Consider the following 19,084-nt stretch of genomic DNA (forward strand, 5'->3'; position numbering starts at 1 on the left):
CCCATTTTATAGATAAAGCAACTGAAAAGTTAAAATGCTTATTTAAGGTAATGGCACTTATAAAGGGAACAGAACTATTAATAACTCATATAGTATATAACCCTACTTCCAGTGTTACACTTCCAAGGCCATGTCCTTTGCCTCAGCTTGGACATTAAAGCTAAAGCCTATTTCTAGGTCCTGAGGTGGTATTCCAGTCATGTTCTTAGCCCAGAGCCCTTAGTGTCCACCCAGACATGTGCTTTGGAGCTTTCCCTTCACTTGAGTACTTTTTTGAGACTCAGCTTTGAATTTAAATTAATAATACTAATGCTTTATCCAGCATATCTTGGTGTTTTTTTAATGTGGCAGTTTTTCTTATATGCAACATTGCCAAAACAGAAATTCTTTTCTTTTCATTCTATCTGTGCTAGAACTCATGATCTCAGACTTAGAACTAAGATTTGGACTAAAATTCATCTTAATTTTTTTTCTTATGGATATACATTTATGTGACCACTCTTTTTTTCTATGTTAATGAGTTTACATTGACAAAGTAACATTCAGTGGTTTAAGAAATGTTTATTAGTGCTTTCATTGTGTGAGTCTGTACATTTGACTTTGACTATTTACCTCTATTCTCAACTTTAGATTTTCAAAATCAGAGAATTAAGAGACTTTGTCATAAAAGATGTAAGAAATATGAACTTTCATTCATGCTTAGTTATAGATACCACTAACATTGTAATGTAATAATTATCATAATAGCTAACATTTATTGAGAACTTGCTAATCATATTACCTTGATTTTCTCACTTAAACATCAAATCTACATGGTAAGTATTGTTATTATCCTTGTTTTACAAATGAGGACATGATGATACTAATTCCTTACATTTCCGTAATGATTTATGTTCTACAGTGTTGTTGCAGATACAGGAACATTTGACATGGCACATATCACTATATTGATAGTTTACAGAACAGACTGTAACTTCAGAGCCTTAAATGGTTTGTGCAACACCACATAGCCAGTAGCTATCAGAGCTGGCCTTTGGTCAGTTCATTGGGCTAACTTTTCATTTCTTGACACTAAGGTCTTCTAGTTAAGGGTCTTAGAAATCAAGTGTACATTTAAAATAATTACGAGAGGTCCACTATCCACGTGTTATAATGCACAATCACTTAAATAATCTCATCTGAGGAAGGATACCTCCTGCATTGCACTGTGGCTTAGTGAAATCAGCACAGGTGGGAAAGCAAGCCAGACAGGCTTGGATCAGGCTTACCTGCTTGTCCTGACTGTTGGGCAGTTTTGCTCAGCCTCTCTGCCTGTCTTTCTCCACCTGCACACTTGGGATGGTTTGTCAAAGTGGCCTCTAAGGTCTCATTCTAATATATAATTATTTTTATAGTTCTCTCCCAAAAACAGCAGGTGATAAGGAATAAAAATGAAGAGAGCAAATTTAAAAAACAATAATTTTAAGCCTCTCCAAAAACTAATTAGTGAAGCATATGATAACAACAATGTTTAAAATTAATCTGAAAATGAAATTAAAGAAAACAATTCCATTTACAATAATGTCAAAGGAACAAATTTAACAAAATGAAAGCAAAACTTATTTTCTGGAAACTTCAAAACATCGCTGAAAGAAATTTCAAAAGGCCTAAGTAAATAGAAAGACATCCTGTGTTCATAAATTGGAAGACATGATATGGTTAAGATGACAGTATTCTTTCTTCATATTGTCCTGCAGATTCAACACAATCCCTATCAAAATCTCCAGTGGCTTTTTTTTTTTTTTGCAGAAATTAACCAGCTGAACATAAAATTCACAAAGAAATTCAAGGGACTAAGAATAAGTAAAACAATGTTTAAAAAAAAAAGTCAGAAAACTCACACTTACTGATTTTAAAACTTACCATAAATCTAAAGTAATTAAGAATGTGGGATACTGTCATGAGGATAGATACATAGATCAATGGAAAAGAATTGAAAGTCGGAAATAAACTCACACATTTACAATTAATTGATTTTTCACATAAGGTGCCAGGATAATACAAAGGAGGAAAAAATAACCTTTCCAATAGATGGGGCCAGGACAGCTGTATATCCACATACAAATGAATGGAGTTGAACCCTTTTCATCACACCATACACTAAAATTAACTGAAAAATTAATCAGAGGCCTAAATGTAAAAACAAAGTCTGTAAAAATTTACTTTAAAAAATACGAGAAAATCTTTATGATCTTGGGTTAGGCAAAGTCTTCTTGGATATGACACCTAAAGCTCGTATTACTCCAAAATAGACAAATTGGGCTTCATCAAAATTAAAAACAAAAAACAAACAAACAAAAACTTTTGCACTTCAAAGGACACCATTAAGAAAGTGAAAAGAGAAGCTATAGAATGTGAGAAAGTATTTGGAAATTATATATCTAATAAAGGACTTGGATCCAGAATATGTAAAAAAAACCTCTTACAACTCAATATTTTAAAAACACAACCAACACAATTAAACAATGGACAAAGGATCTGAATAGACATTTCTCCAAAGAAGGTATACAGATGGCCAATAGCATGTAAAAATACAGATGCCCAATCTCATTAGTCATCAGAGAAATGCAAATCAAAACCATGCTGAGATAACACTCAGTATTCACTAGGAAGACTATTACCGGAAAAGATAAACCGTAACAAGTGTTGGGAAGGATGTGGAGAAATGAGAACCCAGTTCACTGCTGGTGGGAATATAAAATGGCAGATACTTTGGAGAACAGTTTGACATTTCCTCAGTAGGTTAAATGTAGAGTTGCCCTGTAACCCAGTAATTCCACCTGTAGGTATATACCCAAGAGAAATGAAAACATGATGTCGGTACAAAAACTTCTACATAAGTGTTCATAAGCATTCGTCACAATCACCGAAAGATTGAAACAACCCAATGTGTACCTTCTGACTGATGAATGAATAATGTGGTATATCCACATAATAAAATATTATTTGGCCATAAAGAAAGAATGAAGTACTGATTTATGCTGTAACATAGATGAACCTTGAAAATGTTCTGCTAAAATGAAGCCAGTCACAAAAGACCAAAAATTAGTCTGTTTATATATGAAGTGTTCAGAATAAGCAAATCTGTAGTGACAGAGAGCAGATAAGCGGTTACTTAGGGCAAGAGGCCTTTGGGGAAAATGAGAAGTGACTGCCTAAGTGTTTTTTGGGGGTGCTAAAATGTTCTGAAATGTTAGTAATGGTGGCTGTATACTTTGTAAATGTATTAAAAGTCATTCAATAATACACTTTAAATGAATGGGTTATATAGTATGTGAATTATATCTCAAGAAAGCTGTTATAAAGAATAACATTAAGAAATTAATATTTGAAACTATCCCATTTACAATTGCACCAAGAACCATAAAATACCTAGGAATAAACCTAACCAAAGATGTAAAAGATCATTATGATGAAAATTATTGAAAGGTTATGAAGGAAATAGAAGACACAAAGAAATGGAAAAACATTCCATGCTCATGGATTGGAAGAATAAATATTATTAAAATGTCAATACTACCCAAAGCTATCTATACATTCAATGCAATCCCAATCAGAATTGCACCGGCATTCTTCTCAAAGCTAGAACAAACAATCCTAAAATTTGTATGGAACCACAAAAGACCCCAAATAGTCAAAGTTATATTGAAGAAGAAAACCAAAGTGGGAGGCATCACAATCCCAGACTTTAGCCTGTATTACAAAGCTTTAATCATCAAGACAGTATGGTACTGGCATAAAAACAGACACATAGACCAATGGAATAGAATAGAGACACCAGAATTGGACCCACAAATGTATGGCCAACTGATCTTTGACAAAACAGGAAAAGAATATCCAAGGGAAGAAAGTCTCTTTAGCAAATGGTGCTGGGAGAACTGGACAGCAACATGCAGAAGAATGAAACTAGACCACTTCCTTATACCATACACAAAAGTAAACTCAAAATGGATGAAAAGCCTAAATGTGAGACAGGAAACCATCAAAACCTTAGAGGAGAAAGCAGTCAACAACCTTTTTGACCTCAGTCACAGCAATTTCTTACTCAACACATCTCCAAAGGCAAGGGAATTAAAAGCAAAAAGGAACTATTGGGACCTCATCAAGATAAAACGTTTCTGCACTTCAAAGGAAACAATCAACAAAATTAAAAGGCAACCAACAGAATGGGAAAAGATATATGCAAATGACATATCGGATAAAGGGTTAGTATCCAAAATTTATAAAGAACTTACTAAACTCAACACCGGAAAAGCAAATAATCCTGTGAAGAAATGGGCAGAAGACATGAATAGACACTTTTCCAGAAAAGACATCCAGATGGCCAACAGACACATGAAACGATGCTCAACATCACTCATCATCATGGAAATACAAATCAAAACTGCAGAGATACCACCTCACACTGGTCAGAGTGGCTAAAATGAACAAATCAGGAAACCTCAGTTGCTGGCGAGGATGTGGAGAAACGGGAACCCTCTTGCACTGTTGGTGGGAATGCAAACTGGTGCAGCTGCTCTGGAAAACAGTGTGGAGATTCCTCAAAAAATTAAAAATGGAACTATCCTATGACCCAACAATAGCAGTACTAGGAATTTACCCAAGGGATACAGGAATGCTAATGCATCGGGGCACATGTACCCTAATGTTTAAAGCAGCACTTTAAACAATAGCCAAATCATGGAGAGAGCCTAAATGTCCATCAACTGATGAATGGATAAAGAAGATGGGGTTTATATACACAATAGAATACTACTTGGCAATGAGAAAGAATGAAATCATGCCATTTGCAATAACATGAGTGGGACTGGAAGGTATTATGGCGACTGAAATAAGTCAGTCAGAGGAGGACAGATATCATATGTTTTCACTCATATGTGAAACTTGAGAAACTTAACAGAAGACCATGGGGGAAGGCAGGGGGAAAAATAGATACAAACAGAGAGAGAGGAAGGCAAACCACAAGAAATCTTAAATACAGAGAACAAACTGAAGGTGATGGGGATGGGAGAGAGGAAAAATGGGTGGTGGGCATTGAGCAGGGCACTCCACAGTTGGGATGTGCACTGGGTGTTGTATGTAAGCCAGTTTAACAATAAATCATATTAAAAAATTACATTTTGAGAACTACATATTCAAATAAACTTGACCATTATCCAAGACAACTTTTGGATGCAGATAAGGAAGGTTCCATATCTCCTAGCAAGACATTCTGTCCCATCAAGGAGGGAACCTGGGCTTTATAATTTTACAGTCACTGATGTAAATCTGTTTTAAAATGGTCAGTTTGCATAGGTTCTTTGAATCTCAGCTTCTTCACCTACAAAAGGGGTAATGACAGTTCTTAGTTCTCGGGTTTCTCTGAAAACTAAATGAGTTTTTTCATCTAAAGAGCTCAGTGCGGTGCTAAAAGTGATAGCCATTGTTAGCGGTCTTGAGGTTATGATCATTGCAGGCTTGTGATAAGGATTTAAACACAGGCCTGCTGGAAACCCCTGCACTGCCTTTGCATGTGCCTGGAGCACTGTCCTTGTCTCACAGCTAATTAGTTGCTTCATGACCTCATGAGGAGACTCCATGCAGGCTGCTTCTCTGGTGGGTGTTTCCTGACCACATCCAGCTACTGAGTTACCAGATTTGACTGTTTCTGTTCTTGCAAATCTGTCAACTCACTTCTGGCAGCACTGATTTGTCTATCTTACCCTCTCTCTACTACTTGAGAGTAGCTGCTACTGCATCACTCCCAAGTTCCCCAGCTCAGTGCTTAGTGCTTGATAGGTACTCAGTTAATACTATTTGAAAGAATAAATAGGGAAGGACAGGACCTAGATACATTGAACATGGTCACATGCTTCCATTTGACCCCTAAACATTCGCTTACTAGTAAAGAGAATAATCTGAACTATTTTTTCTTGGGAACTTTATTTAGTGATATGGCATCACTAGTTTATCTAGTATATTTGTAACGATAGTATAGTCCTGATATTAAAATAAAAAGGCAGACATCAAGAAATCTACATTTAATTATAAATTTAATTTTATTTGTTATAAGTCAGTGGAGAATAAATGATTGCTAATGGGTAGCAGATTGAGAAGGATTGCACCTATTTAATATTTCTTCATTTTGAAAGTCTGGTTTTTGAAGGAGCTCTGTTTTATAAACTGCCATGGAAAGTTGAAACTTTGGATTTATTAATGTACTCTATGAGCTGCTAAGAAAAACTGAAAATTTAGATTTCCATAGAAATCCCATTGTCATCTTTAATGATGGCATTGGTATAAATGCATATACCAAATTTTTGTAGTCAGTGATCTAGTATATGTTGGCACTTGCCCTGGGCCATGTTCTTGCCAAAATTTAGTAAACCTATTTAGAAAAATTCCCCTTATCACTCTGCCAGTTTCTCTAGAAACCAAAAGCTTTCATCATAACTAACCTCCCTGCTTAATCTGCAAAAGAACAAAGCTAAAGTTATTGAAATGTGATAAATTATGATAGTAATCTATCTAAACTGTATGAAGCCATCATTGACTTTATGTGTATTATTACCTTGAGAATTTGGTGCTTTGTGCTAACCTTACCTAGAAACAGAGCCATGGGTAAAATCATCTCCAAAGTGTCTTTTATTTTGTCCTTCTCTATAATCTTTTAAAAAGTAGAACCTTTCATTAAGACCAGAGAACATAAAACAATTTCAGTTCTTTCTTCAATTTATGGCACCTTTCCTCCAATCATTTCAAAATATTTATGCAGAATTCAGGAGCCCATTTCTGTAGATAGCACTTAAGTGAATTTGGAAGGTGGCATTTCAGTAAGTATAGTAGAGAGAAACTTTTGAGTTGGAACTGTGTCATAATTTTAACTGGATAGGTTTGCAAGTTTCCAAAGAAGAATGATCACCACTTATTGGCAACCCAAATACATTTCTTGTTTGTTTCCTGTAACTGGTTAAAGCCTGTGAGCTACTCCTCTCCCTTTCCCCATGAGCTCCAAAATAGCTTTATTAATAGGAACATACGCTGTTTATGTTCTTAAAAAAAATCAGGGTGGTCTTAGATGTCTGTCTTCCATTCTGGCATTTCCCTTTGTACAACCCTTTTGAATTTTCTGTTTAAAAACTGGCATTCCAATAGCTTTTCTTTGGCCTAATGCCTGGGTCACATATTGCAGCAGCAAATTAGGAATGTTAAGACGTCCCCAAAAGAAAAATGTTTGTTATGAAAGTAGAGCTGATGTGACACATAGAATTAGAGCTTCTTAACTTATCTAAATGACAGTTAGTGATCATTTTCTTTCATTCTTATTTTAAAGGAGGGGGAATGGGGGAGAATGAAAGAAATGCCTAGAGGCTGAGATTGGATTTGGTTCACCAAACTGTTAAATGTCAAATGTACTATCTGATAATACATACATCCTTTTATCTCTTTTTAGGAGCTAATTTTGTTACTAGAAAAATTAGCCGGTCAGTGGCTAAGATTTACCTTGGACAACTGGAATGTTTCAGCCTGGGAAATCTGGATGCCAAGCGAGATTGGGGCCATGCCAAGGACTATGTAGAGGTAGGAACTGACTCATTATGTTCTTAAAAATACCTGTATTAGTTGGTGTTTTCAATGCCAGGCCTCTGGTGGAAAAGCATGACCTAGAAGAAGTGGTAGCATATAAAATTTTGCTAATGCAGATATATTTACACTCACACTGCTTTCATTTTAAGGCTCCATGGTTCCATTTTACATGTAGATGACACTGAATGTTACTTGAATATGGAAACCTTTCACAATTGTTCTTTCCATCATTAAAATGAAGGTGTCAGTCAGCTGTTCCGAGGATGGTTGAAAAATGTTTGAGTAGTATTCTTTCCTTCCTAAAGCCTCTATCTCCTCACTTTGTGCACCTTCTCCCTCCTGCCTACTCAAAAGTCACATAACTGTGAAAAAAATTTTAGGTACACAGGTACAGTTCTCAGAGTTTCAGGAAATGTTCCCTAATTTCAGTTTGTATAATCTAAGACTTTCAGGTTTACATTATTCTACTAAAGTACTCTAAGAGTGAAATTCTTGCGGAGGTTTTGGTTTCTGCTGCTTGAGTGTCTGGTTATTACCCTACATACTTCTCAATGTGTGACTTTACACACCAATGAATTTTGTTCATTAAATAGAGATAGAGTTGTTAATAATGATAATATTGCATAATACTGGATATAGTTGAAGGGAAATTCAAGTTCTCACTCTTGGGATTTATCTGCACATTAAATTCTGGTCTGGATTAGATGTGTTACATGTGTAAGTAGTGTGACTTTTCTTTAAGCAAATGGTTATATTTTACCTTTCCCTGATCAGTACCCTTTTAAATATACATGGCTCTTTCTGTGGCCAGACATGAAGGAGCATGTTGGTGACATTGTCTTTTTCCCTGGAGTCTGTTTGTCCTTGTTTAGGTGCTTACAGATTTCCTGTGCTCAGGAGACTATTTCTGTCCTTAATGATTCCTCTCTGGGAAACCGGATCTGGCTTCCTTGTTCATTGATGCGATTCAAAAAGAAACTTGAACGTTTACGAAAGAAAGCAAACAAGTAGTTTACTTGCTAACACAGAGGTTAGTTTCAGGTGTTATTATTTTTGTTCATAACAATTAAAAATGGGTACTTGTACACCTAATACTGATTTATATTATGGATGAAGAACAGCTTTGATTTTAAATTTTGAACAGCATAACATTTAGATAATTTCGGTATGTTCTTTGAAGCTGTCATTACAAAGAGGCATTTTATGACAATAGACATTAGATATATTCTAAGAACATTTCATTAAAAAATATATAAGCCCACCTTTTCAGAAATTTAAGAAGTAGGAGAAAGGAGATGTTAATAATAGAGGCTGAAACTCTGTTTTGTCTAATCTATATGGTCTTACCTACTTACAAATATGTGGCAAGGTTCAAAAAATGAATTTTTTTTCAAAACTATCATTCTAGCTTTCTGCATATGCTTACAGCAGTAGATAGCTGTATAGTTATCTTTCTTTATCCAAATTCTTGTTCTCCAAATTCAGAACCAAATAGATCAAATTTCATTCTATTTAACTTTATTTTTTGCACCGGGGTAAAAAATGAAGTTTGTGCTAGAACTCAGAAATAGATTTTGATAGAGAAACAGTATACCAAATCTTAATAATGCTTATTACCATTTATGTTTATTTTTCTCTTTGTATTTCTATATTTTCCATATATTTGAAATGAATATAAACTTTTCAATCAGAAAAAAATTTAATGACATTTTAAAAATAAGCCAAAAAGTGTTTTAGAAACTCATGACACTGTTAAATACATAAGTAATAAGTAAGTCTTTTGTGAGCTCAGTGGATCTGGAAGAAGGACCCTGGTATCATCTCATTCCCCAAATGCCAAGGCTAGCACTGGTCCTGGGTGTAGCTCAAACCTTGAAACAAAGGAGCCACATTTGTATTCATTTAAAATAAAAGCATTTTATAAACATTTTGGCTCAAAGACTTCAAAAAGGTCTTCCCAAATGCCATTTTGAAGATTCCTTGACAAAATGGTATCAGTACAGTGAACCAAAGCATCCACACAAGAGTAAAATGTTCTGGCCTTTCAGGAAAAATGTAAAATTTTCAGATTTTATGGAGAAACAGACATACAAAATTAAGTCATTGTCATTGTCATTCAAGACCTGGCTTGTTCCACAGTACAAGTAGGTTTTGCTGAACCCTGGGGTTCAGACAGTAACACATGTTGATGATGCAAGAAGTATTATATAGTTCTCATTTATGGGTCCTGAAGGATGTCTCAATTTAAATTTCTTGATTTCTGAAAAAGTGCCATTATTAAGTAAGAATACGTAGTTTGCTATTTCCATTTTAAGAAGTGTTACCATCTCTTGCATTTCTAAACGTGTTAAAATGAGGTTACTTCACAGACTTACGACTAAAGGCAGATGTTGCTAAAATTAAAATCAACAAGCATAAGAATGAAAAAAGAGAAACATTGTTTGTTTAAAGTGCATCTGCGGGGCGCCTGGGTGGCGCAGTCGGTTAAGCGTCCGACTTCAGCCAGGTCACGATCTAGTGGTCCTGGAGTTCAAGCCCCGCGTCGGGCTCTGGGCTGATGGCTCAGAGCCTGGAGCCTGTTTCCGATTCTGTGTCTCCCTCTCTCTCTGCCCCTCCCCCGTTCATGCTCTGTCTCTCTCTGTCCCAAAAATAAATAAACGTTGAAAAAAATAAAATAAAATAAAGTGCATCTGCATCCTGGCGCTATAATCAGCTTTAGAATAAAGAAGCCTTGGCAAGTACAGATCAAACAAGTTATAATAGCATCTTATTTACACCCGTTTTAATTATATAATCTTTCTCATTTATACACAAACATATTGTACTGGTGAATCCTTAGATTAAGTGACTTACACTTTTTTACTTATGGATAAACTTTCATGATGAAGAGTAGAGAGCATTTGACAAACAGAGTATAGGGATCCTAGCTGTGTCAGTGATTTGTTCTTCAGTCTTAGGGCTTTATATCTCAGCTTACCCATCTGTGAAAAGGGCCTAATAACAACCCTGTAAAAAATTAGCATTAATGTGCTGTACATTCGTGATTAGAATCTACCTCTGTCTTGTAAACATTTTTGCAAGAATTTATACACAGCCACTTCCTGTTGCTGATTCAGGTTCATTAACATCCATTTATAGTCTTGTTTCCTAGATCAAAATGATTTAAAACTTAAACTGAGTGGGTAAGGGGTATTTCAACTTGAAGTGAAGAATATAAAAACTATATTAAATCATGCTGTACTTCAGAATAAATAAGTTATGTGCTTACATCTTTTCCAATAATATTTATTATAAACATTTTAAACGTACAGGATTGTTGAATGAATTTTACCATTAACAGCCATATACCCACCACCCAGATCCTATAATTAACATCTACAATTGTTGCAACTTGAGAAAAAAAAGTATTACTGTTTAAAAACTACTCTGTAGTGCTGATGGCTCAGAGCTCTAAATACTCAATTTACACAAACGCGGGTTGTCGAGAATTTGTACTTCTTACAGGATATAGTCAGTTGATAATTCAAACTTTTGAAATATTTTTATCTTCTTAAATAATTATGTGACACCATCACACTCTTTTCATGCCTGCCTCCGTCCACATACATTGAACCATTGTATTTATGAGAACACATTCAAACAAATTCAAGATGTCAACACAGTACCAGTGGTGCCTGAAAGGAGAGGATCTCTAACTTCTCTAGGAGGCACTGTTCTTTCCACACACCTTCTGTTGACTACCTACCATGGTCATGGTTCTAGTTGCTGTAGATGACAGTCTTGTAAACTTTGTCTAAAGCCACATAAGCCTGCACAATGCTAAATTTCACAAATGTAAGCAGATTTCTTTATCATGGACTGGCTTCTCAAAACTTAGAATATATGAATGCACTACTGCCTATTAAGATTAATAAAGTGTTTCTCAAACTTATTTAACTTTGCTACCCTTTTAATAATATATATATATATATATAAACATTAACAGTGAAGAGTTGGAAAATGGCACTATATGTTTAAAATTAACGGTAACAGTTTGATTAATGAGGTCCCAGTGTGATCCTACCTTGATAAAACTAGCTAGGATACAACTTTAGCTGGAAAATATGGAACGATGACCTAATTGATAAGCACTGGACTGGAAGTATCTTTAAGTTTTTATCAACTCACAAGAGGGTCCTTAGTCTTGGGATACATGGATAATCAGTGACCCAAGTCTGAACTTTTTCCAAGACTCAGCAAAACCATTTTAAAAATATCATGAGGTTTTACTACCAACAACTGACCATACAGATATTCCTGAAGAGTTCTCCTGTTCTAAAGGCAATCCAGGGCACATTCATATTATGGGGGGTAGGGCGGGATTTTTGAGACTCATCTGAATTTTAATATAATAGTCCCTCACACACACCTCTTTCTTTTCTCCCTCCCTCCCTCCCTCCCTCCTTCCTTCCTTCCTTCCTTCCTTCCTTCCTTCCTTCCTTCCTTTTTCTTTCTCCCTCCTCCTCCTCCTCCTCCTCCTCCTCCTCCTCCTCCTCCTCCTTCTCCTCCTCCTCCTCCTCTTTTTCGGCAGGGAGCATATATTAATTTTAAAAAACTACTTTTAGAAATAAAAATAATAAAAATTGCCAAATGTTGGATGCTCATTATGGGTCAAAAACTTTATAGAGGACTTTACATACATTATCTTATATGAAACATACAACAATCCTTCATGGATGAAGGAACTGAGGGTTGGAGAGTTCAGGGTACGATTTGCCCAAAGCCATGGCCATCAGAGGTGAATGAAGCCAGAACTCCAGCCCAGGCCTGATAGCTAAGCCATGTTCACAACCACTAATTCTCATTGAAGTGAGGGGAGGAGAGACATAAGCAGTGGGGTCTGCCTAACTTTCCATTTCCCAGAGAGCCAAGACATTGAACTTCTCTCTCTTTTCTCTCTGTGCCATTTATAGTTCAAATGGAGGAGAAATATCTGGAAGAGAGTGTGTGGCTGAAACAGAGATGATCAGATCTTGCTGAACTCATTATATTGACCGTATTAGGCAAAGATGCGGAGGGTGTGTTTGGGGAAAATGGATAGTTAGATGTCCATCCCTCTCTGTTCATTGTCTTCTGCATGAGTTAATTTTTCTTACAGCTTCCAGTACTCAGCTGATAAAAGAGACCAGGGGAAAGCCAGGGAGCCTCTGGCAGGGGGAGAAGTAGACTGTTGACAGAGCTGGGGAGGATTAACCAGTGTTTCCCCCTTGTTTCTAATTCATCTGTCAGTCTGCTGCTAGCATTTTGCATCCTGTGTTAATTCATACAAATCTGGAAAGAAAGGATGCCATTTAAACTTTCTGAGATTTTATTTAAGGGAAAGCTTACTAGTTGCAACATCAACAAATAGGTTTTTTTTTTCTTTTTTATGTTCAGCGGAGTAGCTTGATTACTTGTTGTGTTTGAATTCTCAAAGTGTTCATGGTGCCAGAGTCTATTCTTTAGTAAGGCCTCACTAAACAAATGCAGAAAGTCATAGTTGCCTTATTTCCTCTGGCCAGGTCTTGTGTGGCTGGGGATGATATCACAGGAGTGAATGTGCCCCAAGATCCCCAGAACCTCTAGACTGTTTAAATTGCTATCTCAGTGAATGAAGACTACACCATCAAAGTTTCTAAGATGGATTATTCATCAAGTTTTCATCCACAGATAGTTTAGGAACAAGGAGGTGGATGCATTTTTAGATATTTTCAATTGTATTTTAAAAATCTAAAATTGAGCATCTGACATTAAATTGGAAAAAGTAGTTCTTGGCAAATGTGTATAAGTGTGTGAATTTGGAGGGAAAAAATGAAAATGAATATAGAATGGAGTTGCATACTCAGGAGATACAGTGCCTGTGGAAACGGATTATGAAACTTTGTGTAAATGCCATTTAAGTTCTAATGGGTAGCAATTAACCACATTAAGGTGGAAGCTTGTACTCCACCCTTTACTCACTCTCATGATGCTAAGTGTTATTATACCACTGTGGAACATGAAACGATAGCTTGTACCTAAGAAAGTCCTGGTTCTATTTCTGAGAACAGTCCTAGGGAAACCCCTTCCTGTTCCTCTTAGGTTATGACACTCATTGACTTACATGTAAAGTGTACTGTGAGATTCCACGAGCTTTCTGCTTCCACTGCCCGTCAGGCCTGCCCAGTCCCTTTGTGCTGGTCCTCATCCGGGCTGAGCTACCCTTCCTCATGCTCTCCTCTGTCCTTCCTGCTTCTCTCCTTTCACTGGCCTTCCACTTCACATCTGCTTCCTCCCACAAATGAAAACTCGCTATTTAACTTTAATAACAAGGCTATTCGTGTGATATAGACATAATTGCCTCTTTTAAAATACGACATCATCTAAATTTGATGATGAATTTGCCTGTAGAAGGTATGTATCTTTAATATTAAATGCTTCATTTTTTATACTAGCATACTCTGGAAAGGACAGAAAGTATTTGCAATGAAGTTAGTCTTTCCTACTTTCATGTGACTCATGCCCAGGAATGCCAATAAATTAATATCTCTCTCTCTCTCTCTCTCTCTCTCTCTCTCTCTCTCTCTCACACACACACACACACACACACACACACACACACACAGAAACAATCTTAATTTTTATACTCATTCTAAAGTACTGTTTGATTTCATCCTAGTTTTCTGCTTCATTCACAGGGAATCATTTACTAAAATTATGTTTTATCCTCACAGAGTCTGGCCCTGTGGCCCTTTCCTATAGCTTTCTCAGACCACTTGGGAGCCTCTTACTGCCCTTGTGATCCCAGGCTCCAGGTTCCCAGTCTTGGCCTTATGGGGCCCTTTAATACAAGCGTGTTAATTTTGCCTTTATATCCAAAACCATAAAGCAAAAACCTGTTCCAAATAGAATATCTCCTCTGCTTATTCTCTGCAGTGAATTGTCAAAAATTCTCCTTATCTTTTCTTTCTAGGGAAGGAAAAAATTTTGATCCCTTCTCTGAGTATTGGATCTTCTGCATTTGTGAGATCAGTTATTTATTTTTCTACAAATTGAGTTTAGTAAAATTGGGATACCTGATGGCTTTGTAGAGCACTTAGATCTGAACTCAAGGACAATCTCTGTGGTAGATACCTGAATCTGTCCCACTGATGGTCTGGTTGCCCAGGGAAGCAATTGTGATACCAAGAGGCAGACACCTTTTTGGACTGTCTTGAGAATAGATGCTGTACAGGAATGAAATGTCTGCCACTTTGACTTGCTAGTTAAATAGCTTTAAATGGGTTTGTTCCATGATTTTGTCCTATGTTCTTTATTCTCTGCCTTATTGTGGTTCAAGAATAATCAAAAGCCACTGTCCTCTTGGGATCAGATTTCCAAAAGGTTTTCCCATGTAGCTTTTACCATTGTTCGAGAAACTGGATGTATCACGCATGCAGGCTAAATATGCCCCAAATGGATGAATTTGGGATACCATTAAGCAAAGATCCCCTTTTCATTTTAGGAAAGATAGACTGGGGCTTGAGCCAAGCCCAGTTAATTAACAAGTGCAGTTTTACAGAAGTAGAATTACTTAAAGGCAAAATTGAGAAACCTTTTGTAAAACTGTCTTTGCATTGTTGATTTGAGTCTCCCATGGAAATAAATAGTAAAGTTCCTACAGAAAGAGATGAATTACTCCTTAGAATAGCTTCCCAGCTACCTCTCAAAGTTATGTAAAATATTTGAGATCACTTCTGTTATGTTTTTTCATTATAAGGGGAATGGTTGGGTTTAACTCATTACTGTTTATTACTTCCTGAAGAATCTAAGTAAATTGAAATCTCTGAGAATAAAACCATTTCTCCACAAGCATAGGCTATGATGTGGTTAGTTGGCTAGTGTCAGTCTCCCTCCACGAAGCTCCTTGAAGGCAGGGACTGGCTATTTTTCCTCTTTGTCGTAATTGTGCTTCCCAACATGCCTGGCACAGAATGGCAGATGCCCAAAAAATACTTTCCTGATTTGACCATTTCTTTATATGGTTTATAAAAATGAATATGTATATATGAAATGTGTTTTATCCCTCTCATTATTAAAAGATTATTTTCTAAACAGCATAAGACATTATCTACTGAATATGATTTTAACCATATTTTAGGTTTTAATTGTGATGGATTTACTTGATTCTAGCAAGTAATTTTCAAGCAATTTTCACTCTTGTTACATGCAGACCATAAAGGAAAACTGAATAGTGCCCATATGTTCTTGTACTATGATAAGTTTCCCAATTATCTGCAGATTCTACTATCATTAGACTTTATTCCTATTTGTAAAAGAAGGATGTTTGAGCAGATGGAAGAAGTAGAATGAAAGACTGATATACTGGTCCTGATTTACCAGACAGAATTTTCATAATCACAAAAGTAGCATTGGCTTACAAGATTAAGTGCCCCTCTGCATGACTGGTAACACTGACGTCTGCTCATTCAGAAACATCTTTCCTTGTGTGGTCCTCACTATATTTTGTCGCAGTTTTCAAGCCTCTCATTTGGTAGAGGATTCTTCTAGATAAAGCAGGATTTCTGTCACGAGTTCTATTGTTTTTGGAAAACTTTCACTCCTCCTTGCTTTCCCCCTTCTTGTCCCCCCTCCCAGTCCCCAGTATCTCCTTCACCACCCACACCCACACACATGCACACATACACATAATAGGAGCAGGTCACTTTCTAATAATACGACTTTGTTTTTGTACATGTAAAAGTTAAAGATTCTTATATGGAGATCTCTGATAGCAGCTGTAGAAAACTGTAAACTGTGTAGCTAGCAGAAAAGAGAAGTATTCTGTAGTATCTTTTTAAGTGCTCCGAGTGTGTACTTTCATTTCCTCCCCTGGCTGAGCAGATCCCTGTTCCCAGGTTCATCCTCCAGCTTCTGACTCACAAAGTGGAGTGGTGAGCTTCCGCCCCAGGGGCGATGGTGTGTGGGTTGCCTGGGTGGAGCCTGGAGGAGGCAGGTTGCATTCCAGGAAGGTGACCAAGGCCCTTGCCTCTTGGCCATTCTGTCACCACGTCCACACAATACAAATACTCATGCTGGGTGTGGCACTTGATTCTCTCTCCTTGCCAGTGCAAAGGCAAAGATCAGAATCCCCGAGGCTTCATGGCTTCATGTGTTTTTTCTTATAATATCTCCTTTAAGTCAAGAATTGCTTGCTGATTTTCACTGGATCTTAAATTTCAAGTTTGAAAACAAAATACAAAGAGCTTTCACCAGACTTTTTTTTAACCCCTGAAGGTTATCCTCTTATATTTGTGTAGTGCTTTATCATTTATATCTTTGGATTCAATTCTCCCAATAAATTTTAGTCAGGGATTAGGAGAGCAGGAATTGCTATTTGCATTTTCCATATGAAAAATCTGGCTTGGAAAGGAGATGCCCAGGCCTTGTATTGAACATGGCTCTTCAGCACAATCCCTTCATGTGATACAGCATGACATTTCTGGCTTGATTCTTGGTATAATGAACACACAGAATAGAATAGAATAGAATAGAATAGAATAGAATAGAATAGAATAGAATAGAATAGAATAGAATATAAATAACACACAGAAGAGAAACTGAGATAGAAAGAAACTCTAAAACATTTGAAGAGCCAAAAATTAAAAGGCCAGGTCTTCTATTCTAAATGGGAGACTTCCTCTGCAGTATTAACTTAATAGTTGTACACTCATATAATTTGAAGAAGATATCAACTCTGTACAGGAAATACAGGTTTCACAAATCATTTCATTTGATCCTTATCTTCAAAAAAAACTGAATAAGTTTGAAGAAATGGGATAGGTAGTTTAAATTCCATCACCTTTTGTCAGTGGCAGCTGAAAGCTTCATTGTAGTTAACTATCTGCTAGAGCCTTTGGGAAACCAAAGCATCATTGACTGGCTGGGCTAAATGAGTCATCTATTAAAATTATCCCTAATGAATTACTGGTTTGCTTGTTTAATTGCGCGTGGTGTAGGGCTCTGAGATGTTAGAAGTCTAGTGAGACTCAAAGAAATTGTGTTGACTTCATTAAGCATGTCAGTAGGATCTTTCCTAACTCACCATGTGCAGACATTCCTTCTCCTCCTCCCTCCATCTTCCTTTCTTTCTCTCTCTTCCTCCCTCATTCCTTCCCTCTGTTCTATCCCTCTTTTTCTCCTCCTTCCCCTTCCTTTCCCCTCTGTCCTTCCACCCCTCCTGTCATCTCTCTCTCCCTCTTTCTTCCTCTCTCTCTGAAGCGGGGGGGGGGGGAAGGGGAGGGGAACAGTATCAAGAAGTCTTACTTCTGAGCCTCTGTGATAGGGCTAACAGTGTCTTGAGTATTAACCACCTGGCTTTGCTCAATGAAAACCCTTTTAAAGCATGACAGACTACTAGTGATATGCCCTGTTTCACTTGATGTGTGCTGGGCACTATGTGAACAGCATTATACTGTGGCTAGGTGGCTGGTGGGCTTCCTCTCACCAGCTTCCTTTTTCCTTTTCCCAAAAGGGCTTCCTTTTTTCTACAGCTGTGTTTTCCATATAAACTGGAGTAGCAAAAACATCAGGATGAGAAAAAACTAAATTCCATGAAAACCATGATTATCACACAAGTTTGTTGATAATTAATGACAGTTCTTGCATCAGGAAAAATTTTAAGATCTTTAGGTACAGCTTATGTTCCATCTTTGTAGCATGTTTGAGAGGTAGCTAGGCAGTCTGCTCATTTCTTCTCAAAATTCTGCTCTGCTTTGGGGTCACTCTGAGCTGCCTCTTTTTTATTACTCTCCTCCCCAGCTGCTTATCCACAAGGATTGACCATTTCCCCTATAGTCCTGTCACCCTTTATTTACAACCCTTTGAATCGCTGCTGCCAGAGCCCTTGTCCCAAGTTAGCTGGGCAGCCTTCTCACAGACACAAAACTTTCCACATCTGATCACCATGCTGACCTTGTTTCATAGCCCTGAGTGCCCTCAGAGTACCTGAAACATAGGATATGCTCAGTGGGTGTTTATGGAATGAATACCCCAGAATGAATGGACCTCAAACCAGATTAGCTTCATCTATTCATTTAATTTAAAAACTGAAGCAACTTTATTTATCCTCCTATCCTTTGCCCTCATCTAGCAGGTGAAGCAGTTCATTATTCAGAGATATTCACTGATAGATTGAGATAAAACAGTTCAGAGTCTGAACATAACTCCAGTCTTTCACGGTCTTCCCACTATAGCATCTGTCAGATCATGTGACCAACACAAGGGCTACATTATGCATTTTATCATCACTGTGAAGACTCATCATCTAGGTGGTCCATGCACCAGTTAGGGATTACACTCAGTTACAAGTGACAGCTTACTAGGGATCACTGTTTATTTACCACCAGAAGTCCAGAGGCAGGGGCAAGCCACTTACACAATTCATAGATGCCAGGCCCAAATATCTGATCATGACTCCACGGTGGCAGCAGTCCCAGCTGTC

At 37.1% G+C, this 19,084-nt stretch overlaps 1 protein-coding gene across 3 annotated transcripts in view; it reads left to right on the top strand.

Moving 5' to 3' along the window:
* The window catches only part of GMDS (GDP-mannose 4,6-dehydratase), a 629,590-nt gene that overhangs the window by 319,380 nt on the left and 291,126 nt on the right, over nucleotides 1–19,084 (top strand). For all 3 annotated transcript variants that reach the window (XM_043590959.1, XM_043590960.1, XM_043590961.1), the window contains exon 7: nucleotides 7,472–7,599. In XM_043590959.1, the coding sequence (XP_043446894.1) occupies nucleotides 7,472–7,599 (128 nt within the window). The remainder of the gene's footprint in view (nucleotides 1–7,471; nucleotides 7,600–19,084) is intronic.

Source organism: Prionailurus bengalensis, chromosome B2, assembly GCF_016509475.1.
Source record: "Prionailurus bengalensis isolate Pbe53 chromosome B2, Fcat_Pben_1.1_paternal_pri, whole genome shotgun sequence".
NCBI classification, from domain to species: domain Eukaryota; kingdom Metazoa; phylum Chordata; class Mammalia; order Carnivora; family Felidae; genus Prionailurus; species Prionailurus bengalensis.